The 24,120-nt window shown below is 42.8% G+C and overlaps 2 protein-coding genes across 3 annotated transcripts; both read left to right on the plus strand.

The window, feature by feature from the left end:
- Positions 1-320: 320 nt before the first annotated feature.
- Positions 321-11,972, plus strand: LOC115024971 (uncharacterized). The gene is made up of 12 exons (XM_029456897.1): positions 321-544; positions 1,310-2,169; positions 2,376-2,556; positions 3,586-3,725; positions 4,423-4,988; positions 5,271-5,544; positions 5,686-5,881; positions 6,329-6,513; positions 6,802-6,897; positions 7,136-7,300; positions 8,201-8,294; positions 9,935-11,972. The coding sequence occupies exons 1-12, from the start codon at positions 423-425 to the stop codon at positions 9,996-9,998; spliced, it is 2,943 nt and encodes a 980-aa protein (XP_029312757.1). The 5' UTR covers positions 321-422; the 3' UTR covers positions 9,999-11,972.
- Positions 11,973-12,354: 382 nt separating this feature from the next.
- nlrc3 (NLR family, CARD domain containing 3) lies at positions 12,355-23,801 on the plus strand. Of its 2 annotated transcripts, XM_029456851.1 has the most exons (19): positions 12,355-12,551; positions 13,996-14,148; positions 15,654-15,917; positions 16,209-17,955; positions 18,041-18,127; positions 18,223-18,306; positions 18,609-18,692; positions 18,799-18,882; positions 18,998-19,081; positions 19,322-19,405; positions 19,588-19,671; positions 20,338-20,421; positions 20,785-20,868; positions 21,492-21,575; positions 21,817-21,900; positions 22,025-22,108; positions 22,713-22,796; positions 23,202-23,285; positions 23,398-23,801. In XM_029456851.1, the coding sequence occupies exons 2-19, from the start codon at positions 14,025-14,027 to the stop codon at positions 23,486-23,488; spliced, it is 3,405 nt and encodes a 1,134-aa protein (XP_029312711.1). In that variant the 5' UTR covers positions 12,355-12,551; positions 13,996-14,024; the 3' UTR covers positions 23,489-23,801. The 2 variants fall into 2 exon arrangements, with proteins under 2 accessions (XP_029312711.1, XP_029312712.1); XM_029456852.1 differs by lacking the exon at positions 13,996-14,148.
- The last annotated feature ends 319 nt before the right edge of the window (positions 23,802-24,120 follow it).

Below are 24,120 nucleotides of genomic sequence, written 5' to 3' on the forward strand. Positions count from 1 at the left end.
CTCCTAATTCACAAAGTGGGGTCAGGGGCCCCCCTTCAGGTCTTTCACGAGGGTTTTTTTGGGATGAGCTCGAGGCCACTTCTGCTCTAAGAACATAAATGACCAGTTTTACAGTGTCGGTTCATTTTTGTTTAGAGGCAATACCGACTGAGGGGTTACCCTTCACCCGCCTATCTATTGGTGTTTTATCTTCAGCTGTGGGGGGCTGAATGGTGGACTGAGCCGTAAAAAAAAAAAAGGAGAGAGAGAGAGAGAGAGAGAGAGAGAGAGAGAGAGAGAGAGAGAGAGAGAGAGAGAGAGAGAGAGAGAGAGAGAGAGAGAGAGAGAGAGAGAGAGAGAGAGAGAGAGCGCTTCCCCTGGCAGGCATCTTCCCCCTCAGTCTGACCGCCCACAGTCCGGGGGGAGAAAGTGCTGCTTTGTGAATGAAGGGAGCGGCGGAGGACAGAAACAAACTTTACCAAAATTACTTCCGACGTTTTTACTTCCAACAGGTTTCGACGGTGCAACAAGCGACACCTGGGCCGACAAGGACCAAGGAAATACCGTAAGTCACGACGTCTTTTGGGACCTTGTGTGGCACTGATAGAAAGCAGATTGACAGCCTTTTTCTTTTTCCCCGACGGAAAGATGCATGCATTGCAGCCTGACCGTGACTGGAATAACTGCCGTGAGATGGGAGATCATTTCAGGGCACAATTTAACTCTTTTATGTCTGTTTTTTTTTTTTGTTGTCCCAACATGGTTTTGCTACACAGTTGACAAAGTATTGTAGCTTCTTTTAAGACCAATTTGAATCGCTATCCTTAAAAGCTGTGACGGTTTTGAGGGATTTGGGGATGAAATGGGGATTGGTAAAATGCATCACGTGTTTAACTTGCTCCTGAAAAATGACACAGTTCCAGTTTATTTAACAATATCTTCCCATTTAGTGACATAATCCTATTTATTCACAGCTAAGAGCATTTCGCCGTTTCATACAAAGTTTCCATCTGCTTGCCAGCGTGTGTTTCGCAACATTACATGACTCATGCAGAAGATGTGCATTCCCAATGTCACCATGAACAAAAAATAGACTCATAGAAGACTCATTCATGATATTATGAGGTTTCTCCCTCGGGGAGTCTGGTCTGCAAGTAGTAAACATAAGATTTGATTACAGTACTGTGAGCATGCTTCTGAAACAATCCTTTTTCTGTCTCTCGCATTGTGTTCAGTTATGTTGTCCTTATATAAAATTCCAGTATTGCTTCAGTTTAATAAACCACACTTTTTTTTATTTCACTGAGTGATGCAACTTTTCTTTTTGCAGAAGCTCCCCTCAGGGTATTTTGCAGAAGTTGTACATCATGGTGGTCAGTTTGGCCTGTGTGGCCTGTCTCTGCCTGGTGGTGGTAGTCAGTGGTGACCCCTGCCTCATCATCAGCGAGATCAACGCCGACAACCCCAGACTGGACACCACTGAGTTTGTGGAGTTGTATCACACAAGTGGACAACGGGCTTCCCTAGATGGCTACACCCTTGTGTTCTTTAACGGAAATGGAAATATAGCCTACAAGGTGCTGGACCTCAAAGGCCACAGCACAAATGACCGGGGGTTCTTCCTGGTGGGCTCGGTGGACATGCTGCCCAAGCCGGCCATCCTCCTTCCCCCTAACACGGTCCAGAACGGCCCGGACGCCATCGTCCTCTACCACTCGTCTGCTGCTCGATACAATGAGAAGATGAACGTCACGGCCTTCGGGCTGGTGGATGCCGTCGTGTACATGACTCGCCGTACTGGTGGCGCAGAGTTCCTCGCTGAGACTCTGACACCAGGAGAACCAGCCTTCGTCGAGGATGAAACGGCCCTTGAGGGGGACGAGTCAATTGAGAGGTGCCTGATGTCCGAGGATCGCTGGGGCTTTCAGGTGTCCTCACCCTCCCCGGGTAAGAGGAATAACTGCACCCCGCCTGCCGTCCCAGCAACCATCCCTGTCATCACTGAGCTGAAGCTGGGAGGAGGGCAGGTGGACGGCTTTGTGGAGCTAACAGAAGCTCCAGCTGCAGGTCCTCTGGTGCTGGTGGTGTTGGACGGGAGAACGGACAGGGTCAGCGTGAGTGTGGACGTGAACGTGGAAACCTCCAGGAATGGGTTGATCTCCGTGAACATAGAGAAGAGCTACATGAAAGGTCAGTGTGCTGCGGGTTTGTCGGGGTCTTTTTCTGGATACACTTACCGCTGTATGTATGATCGCAAGATTGTTTCAGCTTTTTAGTTCATCGGGTTTCACTCGTGGACGCTACGTGGAGCGTCGATGCATTTCGGTGAATTTCCATTCATTCACTCACTTTCGTTTTAATGTAAATTCTTTGTTCCTGTTATGATTTCTTCTCAGGAGATGAGTCTGGAGCAGTGGCTATTTACAGTGGCAGAGCCTCAGACTTCCCCTTGGGCAGTCCGCTGAGCCAGATCCAGCCTCTAGATGCATTTGTGTTCGCTGGACCTGGAAACAAGCCGAGTGCCAACCTCACAGAGACTCTCATCCCAGGCAGGGAGCCCTACCAGCTCAGCAACAGGCAAGACACCATGATAGCTTCCCACTCAAGGAAAACCAACCCAGTTTGACAGCGGTACACACACACACACACACACACAAAGAAGCAACGCTTTAATGAAGCTCATTGAGTATTTTTAAGATGTGTCCGTAACGTTACGCAACAAGTGTTGCGAAACACATTCTGATAACTGCATTTCTGTCGAAGGGTCAGCGTGTTCCTCTTTTCAATACATTTCTTTCAGTTTGCCGTGTATCATCACTGTGGTGCAGGAGTCACAAGTAGGCTCTCGCTCACTCTGACTCAAAGACACGGAAATAGATTTTCACATAACAACACTCAGTTTTTGACAAGCAAGTTGAATTCACATTTCACTGATGAAACTTGTTATACAACAAGCCTGGGTAATGCTAACGTCGGCGTGTTCACTATCCTACTTTAGAACGCCAACAATAATCCTCAGGGGGGGGGGGCGGATTGAATTAGTGTAATAAATGTAATGGCAATCCATCTTGTAGATCGTAAAAGTTAATATTTTGATCTGCTGGTGGTGCTGGAGCAGGGCAGAGACTAAGACCGTGGACCTCCCTTCAGACTTATATAAAGCCTAATATTGCTGTTTTTACACCAAATACATTAAAACAAAGTCCTCGGGCATTTATTAGTTTCTTAGTTTATTAATTTATTAGTAGAAAGTAGGAAAAAACAGTAAAATTCCCCAAAACCACTGTATCTCTGAACCATCTCATTAACCAAATCCCACACATTATTATATTTTATTTGTTCTTCTTTTGATAGCTTATGTAATATTTTTTCACTCCCCTGAAACAGTTACTATCACCAAGGTTATTACAGTTCATTATTTGGGCACCATGAGTATCTTTACCAAATTTAATGGCAATCCATAATAGAAGACATTTACTAAAAGCCAAACGTGTCAACCTGTTGGAGGCTTCATCCAGAAGTGGTTGAGATGTTTCAGTCTGGACCAAAGTGACAGCAGAGCTAAAGACTTCAAACGGGGTCATAATGATTTCATTATTGTGTCAGTTTAAGAGAGGGAGGCTTCTACCTGAGTCGCTGTGGTGTGGCCACCTGGGCCAGAGATCCTGGTGTCTTCTGGGAGGCCCCGCAAACTCCCGCACAGCCCAACCAGTGCCCCTGGCCAAAGATCTGCCCGCACAGTATCGGTGAGTGTTTCAATGTGCTTCACTCTTGAATTTATATAAGACGCTCAACATTTTTAGGATTTCAATCAGTGTACATGCAGTAAGGCAGGGAATAGGTAATGCATGTGTGATTGACAGGCAGTTCAGACCTTGTGTAATTGATATAATACGTGGCCATGAGTTAAACTAATATGGGAACAAGAAGGCGTGCACACATACTTTCAAATAGATTTTTTTTATTCATCTTGAGGAACCATGGAATAATTCTCAAGAAGAGATACATCCTCATGCACATCCTCACTGTGCGCTAACCTCGGGGAAGTAATATATTTTATCATCCACCGGCTGAGGAACTGGGGAACGAAGTTACATCACTGGAACCAGTATTGCAAATTAAAGAACCGAGAGTTGGTGGCGGATGCAGCTCAAAGAATGAATAGCCTTTCAGAGAAATTAAAGACCTGTTTCCATGTGGACTCCCATCCCTTGAACAGATGAAGTAAAAATGTTTGATGAAATATTATGGGATGGAGCTAGATTTGACTACTTTGACTGTGAGAAATAAGTCGCACACAAACTTCATATTTTCCTGCAGCAAACTTAGATTAAGATGTTAACGTGCAATATGTTGTTCCATATCCGCATAAAACCCAACGTGAAGTAAAGTGAAACGTTTCCTTTCACAGCAGCTAATTAATACCTTCCTTTTGTGCTTTAGTGATTCCAGGAGGTACAGATTCACCGCATCACCTCCCGCCCTGGGGGAACAGTGACTTCCTGATCAATGAGCTGAACACTGATACACCTGGCGCAGCTGAGGACGGCGAGTACATCGAGCTTTGGCACCCATCAGGACGCCGGGTGTCCCTGCAGGGCATCTGGATACTGCTGTTCAGTGCACACAACAACAGACCCTACAGGGAGATCAGCCTAAGTGGACACTTCACCACTTCTAAGGGCTACTTTCTTCTGGGCAGTGACAGGTTGGTGCCGGCTCCCTCGCTCCGCCTACCCCCCAATACCATCCAGAACGGACCAGATGCTGTGGCGCTCTATCGCAGCCCTTTTGGCCCACCATCAGCCACACAAAGGGGCATCCCCACCAAAGGCCTGCTGGATGCAGTCGTGTACCGGCAGAGAGGATCAGACAAGGAGGCGCAGGAGCTGAGTAAAGCTCTGACCCCGGGACAGCTGCCTCTGCTGGAGGATCCAGAGGTTCTGCCTGGTGATGAGGCCCTCAGCCGCTGTAGAGGCCTTTACCCCTACGACCTGTCGGCTTTTTCAGTGAGTGTAAAGGGCGAAGGTGTCACACGGCATGCTGAAATGAGTTGCTTTTACAAAATGGCAAAAACACAAAATTGTAGAAAACTTTTCAAATGAATACAGATCATTTAAAGTCTTGTTGTCACCTTGAGCGGAGACTCCAGGAAGTTGGTGTGGATATTTCCCAAAATGTTGAACTATTTCTTTTTGAAATATTTGGCTAGTTTTTGAGCAGAAGCTAAACAAAATAAGTTTTTAAAGCCGTTAAAATTGTAAATGTCTGAAATGCATCAATCGCTGTAGGTGGCTCCACCCACGCCTCTGCGGGAGAACAGCTGCCCCCGCCCCCCTCCAGCCCCTGAGGGTGTGGTCATCAGTGAGGTGGCTAGTAACCATTGGACCAATCACAGCAAGCAGAGGACATTTGTGGAGCTGCACGGGCCCCCCATGACAGACCTGCGGGGCCTGGTGCTCTCCGTGTTTGACCAGGAGCGCACTGGCACCGTCATCGCCCTCCCTTTGACCGGATCTGTTGACCAGCATGGGTTTTACATCGTTGGAAATGTCACTGGAGCAGGTGAGTGCAGCAGGAGACCTGGTTGATCAGGGATAGATGAGTTATGGAAGTGAAACCAAAGATTTCCTTTCATATGGTTAATAACAGTCTCTCCCACACTCTCATCTTCCCTCCTTCACCTCCTCTCTCTCTCCTGCATAGATCAGACTTTCCCGGAGGGCTCCGCGGTGCCGGGACGAGGAGCAGTAGTCCTGTGCTACGACCTGTTCAGCGTCTGCAGAGCTGGCACTGCTCTCACAAACTCCAGTCTGAGAGACTTAATCGTGTTCAGTGAAAACCAGCAGCTGCTCTCGTCTCTGTCCACCACCAGAGGGAGACAAGTGATTCCAGCTGCCAGGTAAGCGCAGCATAAACTCACCAGCATGCATCACTGAGACTTGTTGCATGTCTGAACTTTTACACTACCGATGAGTCTGTAGCACAGTAAGGGCTATAACCAGACTGCAACGAATGACCCGTAGAGGTGTCCATCTAATTATCTTAATTGGAACAATGGCACCCACAGACAGATCCTGGTCAAAGAACAGTTTCCTGCTCCTTTATTTATTTATTTATTTATTTAAAGATCACAGCTGGTTCTCTTTTAAACCAGGCAGATTACCATGGCAACTAATTCTGCACTTCTAACCTGGGCAGGTTTAACTGAAAATATAAATATATTATAACAAATTGATTGCAAACCTTGACTGACTTTTATTAATCTAGTTTATTCGTGCTTGTGCATGTTGCAAAATACATTATGGCCTTAAAGTAATTAGTACTCACACATGTGCTGCATGTGCAGGTCAGTGGAAGATGGTCCCGTTTCGCTCAGCCGGTGTTCATGCTGCGAGGTGAGGAGCCCCTCCTCCTGGACAAGCTCCTCGCCGACACCTCACAGCACCAACCTCTGCCCGAGCGCCGCCTTCTCAAGTCACATCGACCTTTGCCTCGGACCCCTGTCCAGTGACTGGCTGCTGCAGTCTGGAGGTGAGAAATACGGTGTGAGGATAAGAGGGTTTCATGTTGATTGTTTACGCTTAAATATACTTTAATTGCATATTCAACTGTGCATGTCGTGGTCCTCTCTCTCTGTCTCTCCCTCCGCGTTTCCTGCATGAATTCTAAATGTAAACTGTCTAAAGAAAGGCGGAAATGTCAAAACTTTGTCTTTAGGAAGAGAGAAACCCAACGACAGTATGTGTTTTGTCTTATGGTCAAAACACAGTAAATGTGCCTTTTTCTAAAAGCTGGTATCCTCTTCTCTGTTTGTCCCAGACTGCAGTGGTCTAATCCAGGGGAAGAGGGTCACTGAAGTCGCCGAATACCTGGAGCAAAGGTGTCACTGTGGCATCTCTGCCTTGTATCTTCAAGGTGAGGCGCTTTCACTCAGAATAAAACCGTCACATTTGGCAGATTTGTTCTGCAAGAAATGCGTTTGTTCAAAGGATAATAAAAAATGACAGACACTTCACACTCGGTGGCTCTAGGGGAGAATTTGACAGACATCCACACACACTAAGTAATGAATCCTGTTTCCTGTTCTATACCTACCAAGCTAGAATACACTTTCATATGTAGTTAATCTACTATTGGTCTGTTCGTGCTCAAGGAGCCAACTTTTCCTGCGTGTCCGGGTGGCTGCGAGTGTGGGGGAACATCCAGGCGCTGTCGGACCATCAGAAAGCCCTCATCATCCAGACATCGCACATGAATCCTTCATCTGCTCAGGGAGACGTCTGCTCTGCTCCAACCACGGGCCGCTACTCAAGCACAGGTTAGCACCGACATAACGCTAGCGCAACGAAACATACACGAACAGTTGGCTGCTTAAAGATCCACTCAAAAATGTGTTTTTCCTTCTCTTTATGTCGCCTGAAATGTGTGACAGTGACTATACTTACAGCTGCAGTTTGACACTAGAGAGTTTCACATTCCTCTACTGAAGGAGATGTCTGTGCACTTTTCAAACGTACCCTGCGCAAGCTAGATTTGGTACGTCACAACATCGCTGTCTAACACCAGATTTCGACAGGGAAACGGTCTCCGACACAACACCAGCAAAGAAACCAGAAACCTCCAGCGCAGAGCGGACTTGCCAGTACAGAGAGCGAGAGTTAGCATTAGCATAGTGGAAGTTTTGACGGCAAACATGGTGGAGGGTGCAGGTTTCGGATGTAAACGGGGATCAATCTTCCAAAAGTCCCGCTAGATATTATTGTATGTTTCACAACCACTAACGCTGATTCAGCCACTGCAAGTTACAAGCTAAAATGCTAACAAACATAAGCACATAGCTAAAAGATGCTAACTGCACTTAGCATTATAATGCGTCTGCTAGTAGGTTGTTGCACGACAAACTCCTCATCTGAGTCAAACACGTTTGGCTGAATCTCTCCGATGTTTCCTCTAACGGAGATCATAGACCAGACGCCGAAACTCATGAGGATAGAGTAAAGTGGTGGCAAGGGTTGAACCGGGACAACAGCGTGAAGCGGCGCGTTAGCTGTGATGGTTGTACATTTTCTTTGCATTAAACCTTCCACGGGCATCTCAAGGAAACCAAATTAGCTGTTGCATTAAAGTGTCATCAGGATGTTTGAATGCTGTGTTGTGTTTAAACGTATGATCCTGTTCAGAAAGTGTAACTGAGTTTGTATGTGTGACTCTCTCCTAGCGTCTGCCCTGGGGTTACAGATCGGGCTGATAGTAGCAGTGCTCCTGCTGCTGGGACTAGCAGCTGCTCTGTTCACATATTTCTACAGGAGGAGGTGAGCACTCTTATTATGTCGTCCTCCTTATCTCTCTCTCGTCTGCTGGATGTGCAAACTGATCACAGTCGTGTCTAACGACTTCTTTACATCGTGCCAACGGCATTTCATTTCAATATCCTTTGCTAGATTATTAACGTTTGTTTAATCTTTTGCTTCTTTTTGAATACACAGTGATTTGAGAGCTGTGGAGAGCATATTTAGAAACAAGTGTTTAATTGAATGTATATTTAGTTTCTTATTCACATAGGCCACATTGCCTTTATTCCCCCTGATCCACAGTGACAAATCGTTTTGGTGATTTCTTTAGAAAAGACTTCAATAAAGACAAATGTGTTCCTCTTTTCTTCTGCGGGTGAATTAAATTCAGAAAAATTAAATGAAAAAGTAGCCGGCGAACATGTACTGCAACCATACAGTGTCATAATAACATGATATAATGCACAGTAAAACGAGAGATCTGTGCAACATATTCACATTTAATAAAGTTTCTGAGAGTTAGTTGAGAAGATTAATACCGCTCTCATATCTGTAATGTAAATCTGAAACTACAGCCAGCTTAGCTTAGTTTAGGTTAAAGACTAAAAGCAGCAGGAAACAGTTAGTCCAATGTTTAAAAACACCAATTTATAACCTTTAAACTGTGAGAGGAGCTGGTTAGTAGATGTGTTTACGTTTGGACAGAGTTTTAAGCTAAGCTAACCACATCCCTGCTGTAGCTTGATATTTAAGTGAAACTCGTATCATTGTGATTTTAAGGTTAAAACATTGTAGTAGTGTATTATTAATATACATTTCTGGCCCATTTCTCGTAGAATAGCACATTTTTCATAAATGTCAGCAGTAAATGTCAGGTTTTAGTGTCAGACTGCAGCTCAGAATTGAACAGCGTGACCTTCTTTCTTGTCGTATCATTTTACACTAACGTAGAACTCAGAGGAGGGAGGAAGTCTGTGGTTGCGGTACAGATTTCTCTGTCAGGCATCACATCTTTACTCCCACTCCTACTTTTACTTAGCCCGAAAAACTTTTTCCTTCATGCTAATCCCTATTGTTCCTCTCGTGTGTGTGTGTGTGTGTGTGTGTGTGTGTGTGTGTGTGTGTGTGTGTGTGTGTGTGTGTGTGTGTGTGTGTGTGTGTGTGTGTGAGTGACAAGGAAATCGCAGGCGGAAATAGTGGAACGGTCGTAGATGAGTGTCGGCAATCAAAAGATAAAGCATGACACTTTAAACATGGAACTCTTCGATTGCGTTGAGTAACCGAAGCTCTGAAAGCATTAACCCTTTGAAGCACTCAGTCGCCTCGTTTTCTTTTGTAGAAACAGTGAAATTATGAATAGAAGTAGGAAGAAAGCAAAAATGTCTTTAGTCCAGTATAACAGTTATAATGCAATACATTAATACATCTTAAAACTTTGAAGAAAATAGAGTCTATATACAGTGTACAACATTTTTCTCATACCAATATTGGGGGAAATGGGGGCTCTACATGCTATACATAGATATATATATATATCTCCTCTGTGCTCTGGTCTCAGAATAGAAGATGCCTTTCAAACCCGCCGGTAGGTTGCGGGGTTCAGAGGGCTACGGCTCGATTTTGCGTGTGTGTGTGTTTGTTAATGTTGTCTCTGTTTTCAGGCGCCCACTGGACTACTACACCATGGAGCTGAGCGAACACGCAGAGGGACTGTCCGATCTATAATCCAGGCATCTGGAAGTGCTCGTGTGCGTGGGAGGACTTCAGCAGAGGAAGCGAGGGGTAATCGGAGGTTAATTTGACCTGTACCTAACTGATTGTGCGGTTCTTTTGAAACAAGTGCCACCACAAGTGTCCTTCTGTGTGTCTCTTTTTGAAGGATCATTGATGAAATGAATCGTAATTGTCTTGTTAACATTGTGGTTGCATCCAGTGTGTGATATTTCATGGCACCTGTGACACTTCAATCAGGCAACCCATTAATTAAGATAAATAACATATAAGGTCGGTGGACTGTGAACAGTGCTGGTTACTACTTTTTAAATGAACAGGAAGATAAAAAGGCAGGATTTTGTTTTTTAATACTTGAGTCCTAAATGGTCATTTTTGTTGACTTGTTTTATGTTGTGGAAAAAAGCCTTTTTAAAGTAAAAATAATTAAACAAGCATGCTATGCAGGAAGCTCTATCAACTTAATGACCTTCATCACATTCTCAGCTGGTACGGTGTTTTAACAGCAGACTTTATAACCAAGATAATATTCCTTAAGCTCACATTTAGTCTTCAAAACGGTCGACTTCCTGCTTTGTTTTCCTGCTACATGCTGTAAAAGTCTCTCAAAAGGGCTTTGATTGTCTTTTAAATGTGAATGTCTTTAGCTAACTTGTGATGAGGTGTCTGTAACCACTTGTGTATGCTTACTTAAAGCAAACTGTTTACATTTTCTTGATTTGAAAATTAGAAAGGGATGTGAGAGAGCAATTTCTTGAATGAAGAGTATTTGTTTTCAGAACAGAGATTTGCTTAAGAAAATTTATATTTCACTTGTGTGTGTGTGTGTTTGTGTGTGTGTGTGTGTGTGTGTGTTTTTATAGCGGCTAAGAAACCTCTACTGTGCCTAATGTACTTGTGTGTTATTTGATCAGCTGATTCCTCATTTATTAGAGGGAAAGTACAGCCATCTCTGCCATAAGTGTAAATACTGCGGATATGTTAGTTTTTCTCAGGGGGGGGGGGGATTATCGCCAATCTGAAGTGATAATTTATTGTAGAAATGCAGAAACTAGCTGAGTTCAGAGCAAAAAGTTCAATATTTTGATTCTGATTCCACTTTTATAATAGATTCATGAAATCTAAAAAGTTTAATTTGAAGATAATCATAAAATCGGTAATACAAAGTGCCATGAAATAAACGTAGAAGCCTGGATATGCATCATTTTTAATATAGTTGATGTGCCGCTTGCCTAGTAATGTTGCCTCGCTCATCTGCTGTGGTGCACAGACTTCCTCAGATCAAATCTTTCAGTATTGACATTTATTAATACACCTTTTGTCAGGCAAAGTGAACCCTGTGAAATCAGATTTATTTTTGACGCTTTCATATTCAGCTAATTTGTAAAAAGAAATAAAAAACTAGATTTAAAAAAAGCAAAATCCTGTAAATTAAGTAGTTTTTTGTAAGCAAAAATGTTTCCCCCCCCTTGAAATTGTGTTGTCATGTAAAAATGTCTCTTTTTTTTGTTGTAAACTTCTGTATGTTTAGGTTTTGTGTAAAAACGGTACATGTTGAAAGTATTAAACAAATGGCAGAACCTCAACATTACACCCCACATAATATATTGAACTGCACATGTACTGACTGTTCGCACTGAAGAAGCTACAGAGAATTCCTCAACGTAATGTGACGCTCGGAGCACTTAATCCTAAGAAGTGCGCAAAATTTTGATCAACAAATGTTCAAATCTGTCAGACAACAAACCAGAAACGTTACAAATTACAACACGTCTGTGTACGTGCAGCAGAGAACTGAAGAACATTTGCAAAGAGAACTTCTTTATCATCTGCACATCATGGTCGCAATTCAAAACGTTCATTTTCCCTTGTTTACCTTCCATTGTCATGCACATGTAGCAGGTTTGAAATAAAAATACTTCCGCAGATGTGCAATTTGTGCAGTCTCGCAGTTGTTTTCCGACCCGTTATGTGTCCCGCTCTAATTATTATCCACTGCTCTCGGGGGGGGGGGGATGTGATTGTGTATAACAGCATGTGCGTCAACGTTTAGAATCTATTTGTTCTTAACAACTTTCTAACCACCACTGGCGGTCCGCTCTGCTCTAGTACTTACTGAAGCTGTGTGAGCCTCGCTTTGGGAAGCCTTAACACCAGTAATCATGTTTCTTTTATTCTGGCTCTCACTGAGACGGATGAGTAGCCGTCTGAATGGAAGCGTTTAAGGCCTTGCATGCAAAAGTACAAGGCGGAAGTTTTCTTTCTTTTCACTGTTCAACCTGCTAACCACATCACAGGAAGGCAGATTAGATAGACAGGAAGGAGCTGCAGCATGAAACGGTATCTCTGGCAACAGCACAGACATATGATGACTTGGGCGTTGTTTAATTTGCTCGCTAGACTAGACTGTGTTTCACTCTTTTTGAGATTCCTCTAATTCACACTTTCTCCTGCACCTGCTTCCATGAGAATTATGGCGTTAATGCACAAAACATCTGTGTGGTTTTACATCCTTTGATGCCTACAGACAACTTCAACAAGCTCAAGGTGAGTCATCTGAGCTTTTTCATACCACACAATACACGTCGTATGTTTCCCTTAACTCCAGCTAAATGTTATGTTCAATCAGAGCCGTGAGCGTCCAGGACAAATAAAAATAAGATCTGCAACAGACCTCTTTACTTACTGACGCCTCTTAATGAACATGTTTTAATTTCATTTTAAATTTATTTGCTTTTTTCTTTGCTGGTGTACTTGCATCGTTGCAAATATTATTATATACTTATGTTTTTGCTTGTTGCTGATAATTATTTTGCAGACTTGTTGTTTCTGCTGTTGCTGGGCGCTCTCAACACCATCCCCAACACATTTCTACACTATCAGTCTTTAAGTTGCTTTTAAGACCGTCTGTAAACTTAACAGCGGAAGCTGGCACGCTGTCTCGAGCACATCTGAGTTTTTCAATCGGCTTCCTTTGTGAGAAGTGACGTGATCGGCTACAAACCACACAGGAAGGCTTTTGCCATTTCCCGTTTGTCTCGGTGAAACCTCAACACACTTTTCAGATATAGTTGCAATACAATGTGCTTTGCAAAAGATGACAAATAAATGCGATGAAAGATAGAACATCAAATAGGATGTGTGTTTAAAAAGCCAGAAGGAAGAGGCAAGTCTGGTGGTGGGAACTGAGCTGTAACAAACTTTCTGAGTGAAAATGTGACACGTGTGTGGGGCATCTCGGGTCATTTAAATCAAGGATATATAGGTATGAAATGTGCTTCACATATTAATTCTCTTTGACGTGATGCTACATATCTGAAAAGGCTGCGTTACATTTAGCAAATGACAAAAGAGACTTTCGACGGGATGTCTTTACGGCCTCGACCACCATGTTGAGCTCTGCTGGTTACAGCCATCTGTCGCGTCTTGTAAATGAATATTCTCAGTGCTTATGCAGAAAACTAAATCGCCATCTGTTCATCAAATGTGTCTCGCAGAAATGCAAAAGAGATCTGAACATTATCAGTGAAAGCTTTAGAACAAATGATTCTGCACGGCTCATTTTGATGTCTTTCAACAGACATGGAGTCAGTATTTCATGAGTTAATACTTTTATCAGACTTCTGAGGAAGCGTTTGGGAGGTATGAAGCCCTCGGGTCATTTTTAGGGCCGCAACTAACTAACGTTTTCATTATCTATTAAATCTATAAATTATTTTATAGATTAATCGTCTATGAAATGTCAGAAATGTCTGTCCAAGTTTCTGAAAGTCCACTTTAAATGTCTTGTTTTCTACATTTTTGAGAGTCTGAAAACAGCATTATTTGCCATTTTTGCTTTAAAAAACGACGAATCGATCATCAAAATAGTTTCGATTCTTTTTCTGTCGACTTTTCGTTTCAGCTCTTTCATTTCTTCAGCACAGCCCGTCATGCCACGTGTATAAGTAGTTGCACATTGTGTAAAGTAATGCTGTTTTGTATTGTGTAGACACAAACGGGAAACTATCCGACTTTCTCATGGAGAGGAGGGAACATTACTATTCCATCTTGGACCGAAGCAAACACATCACGTGGCAGGACGACTGCTACGTGGATCTTCAGTCTACGCCCAGTTCTGTCTCTTCACAGGCAGAAACGGACGGTACGAGTTTCACACTCATCATGTCGCTCATTTGGCTTTGGAGTGGTTTCCCAAAACTCTTCTACTAGTCCCAACCCGTGAAGACATTAATGTTTGACTGTAAGATGAGGACAAGCATGATGACAGCATCCTTAAAGCACTTTCATTTACAGCACAGCCAAAGAAACCTCCAGTTCTCTTATGTTATTTTGACATTATCGTCCAATATTAACATGTTTTTCTCATGAATATTAAGACACAGAGGTGACATTAGAGCTTTATCTGTGCAGGAGCTGTGACAATCTTATAGGGTTTGATCGGTTTACTCTTTCACAATACGAGAGAGAGACATCTGGCTTTATGATTACACTTTCTTATTGAACAAAATGACTTTTCCTTCTATCATCAGGAGCAGGAGGATTATTTTGTGTTGTTGTTTGGTGGCACTGAGCGCAGTGGGGGTGTGAAGGCAACCATTTGAGTGTTTTTTAATTGAATTAGTATTATTATTAAGTGAAGTTTGAACAGGCTAGGTGGTGAGATGTGGTCACAGTCATCGTGTTTCACAAGCACTCGTGGTAATTGCTATAGAAAAGCTGGAATTGATGATTTGCCTTTATTGTTCCGAGGTGTTCAATTTATGTCTTAACTTCTGGAGTTAAAAATATCTGATGGAAATCTTGAACCCTCATTGTTTAGTTTATTATATGTATTGGCTGTTGCAGAATATGTCAATCTACAAAAATGCTTACAAATGTGATTATTATCCACACATCTATTGCACAGATTCCAGATTATAATAGTGTTTGTAAGTTTATGAGAGTTTACATAGAGAGTGTCTGAGTGCTCTTTTGAGGTGATTATGTGGCAGCATCATGGATTGTTATTATCGATTATAAACAACAATATTCACTTGGTTGTGGGATCCAGAGAAACTATTAGGAACCATTGTCTCCAAGAGGCTCCCTTCATGTTTGTTGATGATGAATGAGGAATTAATGCTGTTAGTTGTTTTAAAGCTGTGGCATGTGTGAAGCAAGAGACTGAATACTAACGTCAGCATGCTAACATGTTCACAATGACAATGCTGACACACTGATGTTTAGTTGGTACAGTATAATGTTCATCATGTCCCCATGTGAGCTTAGCATATTAGCATGCTAACGTTTGCTAAGTAGCACTAAACTCCAAAGAACATGTGAATGTCATCCTGTCAATCCTCTGGGGATTGCAAATGTCGTAATTGTAATCCATGCAGTGGTATTTGAGATGATTAACACAAAGACCGGTTTTACAGAACAAGTTATCAAATGAACCTGATCATACATATGAAATTCAAGAGAAATTAAAAAGAGGAACAGATGTTATTTAGAATTACAGGTGTTGTGCAACTTGATTACTCAGCAGAAGAAAAAGTCAAAGAGACAAAGAGAGAGAAACCTGCTCCTCTTAAGGCAACATGTTTTCCTATTGTGCATCAAAAAGGGTTGTTCAAGAGTTGTATCTGCGTATCTGTTTTGGTTTAGATCTTGGCTGGATCCAAAAGCATCACGATCAGCTGCTACGCTTCATTACGACCTCCTTCCTGGAGGGGATGTTATCCCACCTGAGAAAGGTGGATGTGCTGAGTTCAGCTGAGGAGACCAAGATCAAGGAAGCGGGCCGGCTGCAGGACCAGGTTAACATGCTCACAACTATTGTCACTGGCAAAGACACTCAAGGGTCTGAAGCTCTCCGGGGCTTCATGGAGAGCTCAGATTCCCAGGCGGCCCAGCTCATCATCAACCACGGTAAGGGGCTTGAAATGGGGATTGCTCTCTGTGTTAGTAATTAGTTTAAAGGGGTGAACATCATCCAGTATTAGTAGCGATGGTGGTTTGATTCATTGACCAAGACGCTGAGCCCCAAACTGTGCCTGATGAGCAGTTCAGCGTATGAATATGTGTGTGTGCAAATGTTAATAATTGGAAAGCACTTTGCACCGCTTTTGGGATAAAAATGCTATAAATACAATCCACTTCCTGTTCATAGAACTTGGTAATGAAAAGATTAATCACCCGAGCCAATTTGCTTTTCTGCAGATTCCATGGTGAAAGAGCACAAAGAGGTGCTCTTACGGCGATATGAGCAGTACAGAGACAGAGATTCAGTCAGCTGCCCTAAACTGAACGTCTCCTCAAGAACCTTACTTCTGGTCGATGGTCTTTCCGACATCCAGCAAAAGGAACATGACTTAATGCAGGTGGGGGCAACTCGAGGGAGGAAAAGAAATCATCTCCGACAGCTGGGGCTGACCAAACTTTTGGAGCCTCTGACGCGGGTTAGTTTGCCTCCCCGGGTCTCCCTCACAGTCGGGGTGGCTGGTATCGGCAAGACAACCTGGGTACGACACTTCATCAGACAGTGGAGCCAAGGCACCATCTGCCCCGATGTGAGCTTCGTCTTGCCTTTCACTTTTTGCGAGCTGAACTCACTGGAGAAAGTGTCTGCTGAGAGGCTGGTGAAAATGGCTTGTCCTCATTTAACAGACCCCAGTCTGGTCCTGAGCAGCTCCTGCCGCACACTGCTCATACTTGACGGTTTGGACGAATTCCGCTGCACTTTAAATTTCTCCGATGCAGTCCCTTGCAGCGACCCAAAGAAAGAAGTGTCCATTGATGACCTAGTTACTAACATCATCCGGGGGAATCTGCTCCCGGACATAGCAGTGTGGGTGACCTCCAGGCCAGGAGTGGCCTCACTCATCCCTGGAGGATTGGTTGACAGGGTGACTGAGATCCCAGGATTCAGCCCGAATGACATCCAGCTCTTCCTAAACCACCACTTCTCTGAGAGGGATTTTGCCAGTAAGATATGGGCACACTTGGAGTCCCATAAGATCTTAATGGTGATGTGCTACATACCATGCATTTCGTGGATAGTAGCGGATACTCTGATGTACATCATGCAGAGTGGAACACAAGAGAGCCTTCCCAGGACTTGTACTGAGCTCTACGCTCACTTTTGTTCCATGAAGGCAGAAGTAGGTGAACCAAGAGGCAGGGAGCCTGTGAAAATGGAGCAGATCCATGGGAGCAATCGCAAACTGCTGGGAAACCTTGGACGACTGGCGTTTTATGGGCTCCTCAAACACAAGTACACCTTCAGCGAGCATGACCTCAGGGCCTATGGGATAGATCTACTGTTAACTCAGTGCAGTCTTGGTGCTGGAGTTCTTTTTCGGGAGGAGTCAGCCATATACACGACATACCGGTTCACTCATTTGACTCTGCAGGAGTTTCTTGCAGCTACTTTCTACCATATCTCCTCCAAAAGGGCTCTCTTTGACTTATTCTCAGAGAGCACCATGTCTTGGCCCAAGATCGGTTTCCAGAACCACTTTAAAAGTGCCTTCCAGCACTCGCAACAAGCTGAAGACGGTCACTTGGATGTGTTTGTTCGCTTCCTGACAGGCCTGCTGTGCCCGATAGCACTGAAACCTCTCACTGGGCTTCTGGCCCTCGGGAAGGATGATGGCAATCAGAAGGCGTGGGCAGCAGGGTTTTTACAAGGCCTCTTGGTCAGCAGGGGTGCGGTGGTGTCCCTGCGTGCAGTCAATCTGGCTTATTGTTTACAGGAGCTGCGACACACAGAGCTGTTGCGGAGTGTAGAGGAAGATTTACAGCTTGGCAGCCTAGCAGGGAAGTTAACCTGGGCTCACTGTGTTGTGCTGGGCTACCTGCTGCATGTGTCTCCAGAGTGCAGTGAACAGACCAACCTAACAGGCTCCCTGAACTACACAACAGTGAAATGTTTGCTCCCACAGTTGCTGTACTGCAGCTATCTCAGGTCAGCTCCCCAAAGCACCATCTCCCAGATAACTGAAACTCAAAAGAAAGATTGAAGAGTGAAACTTATCACTTCTACTCCACAGGTTAGAGAATAATCACTTCAAAGATGATGTCATGGAGTTGCTGGGAAGCCTCCTGAGCGCCAAAGACTGCCATATCCATAAGATAAGGTGAGATCACACTTTTCAGCAAGCATCATATGAAGAACTTGTTGTAGTCTAATAGTTCTGAACTACTTTATGACCACTTTTATTTCCTCCCTCAGTTTGGCAGAGAATGCCATCAGCAACAAAGGTGCCAAAGCCCTTAGTCGAGCCCTCTTGGTGAACCGGACGCTAACTTCTCTCAAGTGAGATTTGTTTGTTGCCTTTGACCTTTGACTGATTACAACTGAATTAAGTGTAATCAGTCGTCCACAACCCTTTGGATTCCTAAGAGGAAACTGGTGTACTTCTACTGCACATTGATCACTTCTTAATTCTGTCTCTTTTATTGCAGCTTTAGAAATCTTTTAATTTGTGCTCATATCAAAGTCCACAAATTGCTACAATTCTGAAAGTCTTTATCTTCATATTTCACAGGCACATACATTAATCCATGGTGTTTCTATTATGATACTGTATATCATCTAACCACCTATTTATAATTTAGTCTCCGGAACAATAACATCGGCTCTAAAGGTGCAAAGTTTCTGGCAGAGGCTCTAAAAATGAACCAAGTCCTGGTATCACTCAAGTGAGTATAATTGCTATAGATTTTTGTTCATAGACACAATTATCCTACAAGATGTCAGTGTAACACTTTGAGTTGGTGGAATTGGTACATTTTTGCCACTCTTCAGCTTCCAGAACAACGCAATTGAGGAGGAAGGTGCTCAGGCTCTTGCTGAAGTGCTGCACTGCAACCGCAAACTGGTGTCTCTGAAGTGAGTGTTGTCTGCCTTTCACTTGTTCATTGCATGTCCTATGTATAGTATAGCTACGTGTTCATGTTATTGATGTGGAGTAATTGTTGCATCTTTAACGCATGTATCCATTCAGTTTACGGAAGAATGCGATTGGAGCTGGAGGAGCCAAAAGGATTGCGGAGGCGCTGAAGACGAACCGGACTCTCACAAAGCTGATGTAATCTTTAAAATGATATATCAATGTATTATTAAGCAAACACTTTTTACATTTATCCCAGTGCATTAAAGACGATCTACTTTATCGATGTTCTTTACACTTTTCTATGTGTGCGGTAGCTAAACTCACTCACAATACCGTTGTATTACAGAGCCTGTAAGTGGGTCACATACTGATCACCATGTTTAATAATTTAACTTTTTCTTAATGTGTCCAGTCTTTTTTTGTTCTTGCCTGCAGTCTTTGTAGTAACCAGCTTGGGGACAAAGGCACAATCGCTCTGGCAGAGGCTTTGACAGTCAACCACACGCTGCTCTCGCTTCAGTCAGTACCTTTCTGCACCCTACTGCATCGTAACTATCCATCACCTTCTATTCAAAAGTCTACTGCGAATGCATTCATAACATCGTGGGTTGTTACACTATGGTTTGCATACTGTGGAACAACAACACAGTTTTCCGGGCGAGTAATTTACTCCAGCGGTGCTTTTACCTTTCTTTTGGCAGACTTCAAAGTAACTCAATCAGCAACAAGGGGATGACGGCGTTAACCAAAGCACTCAGGCTGAACCGGGGTCTTGTCTCCTTGAAGTGAGTGTTCAGTGTTCAGAGTGTTCAGTGATCAGCTTATGAAAAGTGGTTTCTCAGTTGTAGTTTGACAAATTTTGGATCTATATTATTCACTGTCTTTCTAAGAGTTAGATACGAGCATTGATACCTCTCTTAAAGGCCTATTTGTCAGGTAGATAGAGCCTAAGTCTTGACGTCACATCCGGGCTAGCCTTCATTCCACTAGCTTTTATAACTCTCACTCGCAAAGGTCTATTGCCTATGGAAAATGTTGTTCATTAAAGGCTGCTAAACATGCCGAATAAACAACAATGTTAGACCTTATTACCATCCTTATCTTATAGTTGTTTGCGTTATTACAGACGTAGAAGAGTTTTCTGTTTGTACCTCTGTAACAGATCCCCAAAGTTCTGGTGTCACTTCAGCTCCCTATCTGGCTACAGCTAGCAGCACGTTAGCTTAGCTTTAGAGCTCTAGAGGTGCTGGTAGAGGGATTTTGTTACCGTTTGGCAGAGCCAGGATAGCTGTTTCCACCTGTTCCCCGTACATTATGCAATGCTAAGCTAAGCTAAGCAGCTGCTGAGTGATATCAATGTATTGATTTAGCTCTTAAAAGCAGCTAATAAGCGCATGAGAATGTCATTTCTTACCCCCTTCCCCCCTTTTACATATTTTCGTATCTGTTAGTTTGAGGGAGAACTCCATAGGTGTGGAAGGAGCAAAGAACATGGCCCATGCCCTCCATGAGAACAATTCGCTGCAGGACCTTGAGTGAGTCACCTCATTAATTGTATTGTATAGAGCAATGCCCCACAGAGGCATAGAAATATCATATGTATGAACACTGTGAAGAAGTATGGCGATATTAACTTTAACTTCAAGGCATTAATCAACTTCAATCAATCAATCATGGTTTTTTAATGATAATTATATAATCGCCTTTACCCACTCAAATTAAGTGGAATTTTCAAACGTTGCTGCTTGAACGATGCTGTGAAAGCACGGTAAGACATTGAATTAGACCACGTTTTTACCCTCTATTATAACACCTAACATGAGTTTGTGAGGATTGTGTGATTTTTTAAACTATTTATAGTGTGTTAATGTGTTTCTTTGTGTGTGTCTGTATTTCAGTCTCACAGCCAACCTCTTACACGATGAAGGGGTTCAAGCTATAGCTGGAGCAATCAAGTGTAATCGAGGCCTCACCTCTCTGCAGTAAGTGAGGCTTTTTATTACAAATTGCAAACATGCACATAAACACCTGAACCTGCGAGTAGTTAAAGGATCATCTTCACTAGCTTTGAAAATATTCCAACGTGCTATGATAACAGTTCAAGTACAGACTAAATAAGCCACTAGCATCAGGATAACCTTTATTTAAGATTCTCAGAAATTCTCAATGCAAATAAATGATGCCCCTGTAACATATAATGAGATTTTCAGAAACATTTGAAAGAAAACACAATATCAGAATAAATAACAGCTATTGTTTGCAATGCATACATCCCCACAGTATGCTTCCTGCAGTTAGTTAGCAATTATATGATGAACATAGGGGATAATTTAGCAGGAAAACAGAGCATAAAAAACGGACTTATTTTAGTTTAATCAAATGTATAAGGTGATGATATGTTTTCATGTTTACAGCTGCTGCCCCCTAGTGGTCAACAAATATATTAACGCAGAATTTAAGATTACAACTAGTAAATCTCAAACACGCAATCACAAAACACAAAACTTTTATTGCATGTATTGTCCGTGCTTGTGACATTTTAAAAATCACACATGCAGTGTTTGCTTCATAGTTGACCTGATGGCCTCATTTTCTCTTTTTGCAGTCTCCAGTGGAATTTCGTCAAGTCCTCTGCCACTAAAGCTCTGGCCCACGCACTCCTCTCCAACGCCACAATGCAGCTCTTGGAGTAAGGCCAATGCTTCAGACCCATTTTCAGCCTCATTATCAAATCAATTCCACTCGCCTCTTTACTCTGTAATTAAATTGATCTTCCCTGCGTTGACATCACTGTGAGCAAATGATTAGAGACAGGATTTTGTCGACTGATCGTGTTCTTATCAGCCGCTAAACAGTTATGAGAAAATCCAGTCACAGGGTGGTATCGTTCTTTACAATTGTCATTGTCTGTGTCTCGTCTTCTGCTGCAGTCTACAGGAGAATGCTATTGGAAATGAAGGCGTCATTTTTCTTGCCGAAGCCCTGAAAACCAACGCGTCTCTGCACACATTATGGTCGGTATTTCAATCAGCGTAAAGTGATTGAGCAATATTTTGGTCTTTAAGTTCAAATAAACGACAGAAGTCGTTCACATACTTTCCCATGTGTTCACTGTTGCACTGCATGCTGTCTCTCTAGTCTCCAGGGAGTCTCAGCGAGCACCACTGGCGCCCTTGCAATGGCAGAGGCTCTAATGGCCAACCAAACCCTGCAGACGTTGGAGTGAGTCCAATGTCTCCCTTGTGTCAAACTGATCCTTTCCTTCCGGTTTTTGACATTCAGTCAAATACTGTATGATAAGCAAGCACATTGAAACCAGGGGTGTTTAATGAGAAGCGCTGTAACTCCACTTGAAGTCCATTTCCTTCTTTGACTTGTCTGATTGTGGTCCGTCAAAGGTGTTTGCTTCTCATAGACGTTTCTTTCAGTCTTTATGAAAAGCTCAACTTCATTGAAATTGAAATGTATCTCAGTCTGTAGGTGATTACACAAACAATTTGGCCAGAAAAAATGGAACAACACAGCAGCAAAGAAAACAGCCCAATAACACAACAAAGAAGAACAGCCTTAAGATACGGACGGTAAACTAGTATCATGTGTCAGGTTATCAAAAAGATTGTGAACTGGGGGGTGGGACTGCAGCTCTTTGCAAACCTTCCAAAGGATTTCTGATGCTTAACAAGCATCTCTTTGTTAAGATGTCAATTTGTCTTTGTGTACAGGCTCTTATATGTCATTGTTAATGCTACCAGCGTCAGAACTCACACTGCCAAATGTTCAACAAACATTGTTGTATTTAACAATAGCACATTTTCCACTGTTTCAGTCTACGTGGGAACACTGTGGGGATGGAGGGAGCGAAGGCTCTGGCCAACGCATTGAAAAGCAACAGAAGCCTCAAGTCGTTGAAGTACGTCCTGACTACAGTTTCTCACGATCCATGTGGAGCAAAATGTCTTTGCCATTGTCATACGGTCTATTTGACCTACTTTACCATGGAGGATATACATTATTTACACAATGGAAACACATGAAGAGAGATGCAGAGAAAGATTGTCAAGAAATGTAATCTGAATTTAGACATTGAGTTTATAACAGACACCTGATATTGAAAACAATAGTTTATTTGTTTAAGATTAAGTCTTCCCATTCAAATGTATGTCTCTTGATCAATATTGTTATTTAGCACTTATCATAAGGCAGCAGCCTCCTACATGTTTGTTCCTTTCAAATCCAGCTCTTTGCATATGACAATAAATGTTTTACACTAAAAATCTCTGAAACAATATATATGTGTCTCTGTGTGAATCCTCAGTCTGCAGGAGAACTCTCTGGGTATGGATGGAGCCATATTCATTGCGACAGCCTTGAAGGGAAACCACCAACTGACGTACATCAAGTGAGTTTTCTCTTCTACATCTCTACATATTTTTACATAAATACACCTTTTTGTATGCAAGTGTGTTTGTGTCATTTAAAAAAACGATAATATGCTGTCATTTGTTCTGCAGTTTGCAGGGAAATGGCATTGGGGAATCGGGAGCAAAGGTCATATCGGATGCTATACGAGCCAACGCTCCGGGCTGTGTGGTTGACATCTGATCAAGGACACCGGTGTGACATAAAGCAGTGTTTTCAGAAGAAGGTGTATGTAATATAGTTAAAGCTGTTTGTTGGTGCTGAATATCACTCTGTAACTGTTTCACTGTATTTTAAGATACACATATTTATTATGACATTTGTTTTGAGGTATCAGTTGCCATAAGGGATGAAACAAATAATTAAATAGAATGGCATCATATGTACCCATAATAACATCCCTTTTATTTGTCCTAATTAAGTCATTTTGTACATTTGCTCAATTTGCACAAAGTGAATCTGGTGCAATAAAATGGACACAGATATTCACACAGAATTTATGTTACACATTTCGGTTTTTTTCAGGGGCAAAGATCTGTCAAAGCCAGCTAACATCATAAGATTCATGATGAAATACCCCTGGACACCTCATAACTTCTGCGTCGGCTATTTGATTTATTATATCTGCCTCACACCAGTTGCACAGCAGAAATACTCATATGACTCAAAGCACAAAAAACAACAACGGGAGGTTTTGACGTTTGTATTTCCTTCCACGCTTCTATACTGTGTTATAAACACAGTGTGTGAATGTACACAGGGATGTATGGAAGTCGCTAATGTTGCATACATACACATGTATGCTTATAACGGCC

Source organism: Cottoperca gobio, chromosome 19 (assembly GCF_900634415.1).
Source record: "Cottoperca gobio chromosome 19, fCotGob3.1, whole genome shotgun sequence".
Classification (NCBI taxonomy): domain Eukaryota; kingdom Metazoa; phylum Chordata; class Actinopteri; order Perciformes; family Bovichtidae; genus Cottoperca; species Cottoperca gobio.

Bases quoted from the DNA above. Each gene is read 5' to 3' on its own strand.
- LOC115024971 (XM_029456897.1), top strand. From the start codon at position 423: ATGAAGGGAGCGGCGGAGGACAGAAACAAACTTTACCAAAATTACTTC. The intron at 545-1,309 runs GTAAGTCACGAC...TTCTTTTTGCAG, and splicing joins ACAAGGACCAAGGAAATACC to AAGCTCCCCTCAGGGTATTT. The intron at 2,170-2,375 runs GTCAGTGTGCTG...ATTTCTTCTCAG, and splicing joins AGAGAAGAGCTACATGAAAG to GAGATGAGTCTGGAGCAGTG.
- nlrc3 (XM_029456851.1), top strand. From the start codon at position 14,025: ATGGAGAGGAGGGAACATTACTATTCCATCTTGGACCGAAGCAAACAC. The intron at 20,422-20,784 runs GTGAGTCACCTC...TCTGTATTTCAG, and splicing joins AATTCGCTGCAGGACCTTGA to TCTCACAGCCAACCTCTTAC. The intron at 23,286-23,397 runs GTGAGTTTTCTC...TTTGTTCTGCAG, and splicing joins CACCAACTGACGTACATCAA to TTTGCAGGGAAATGGCATTG.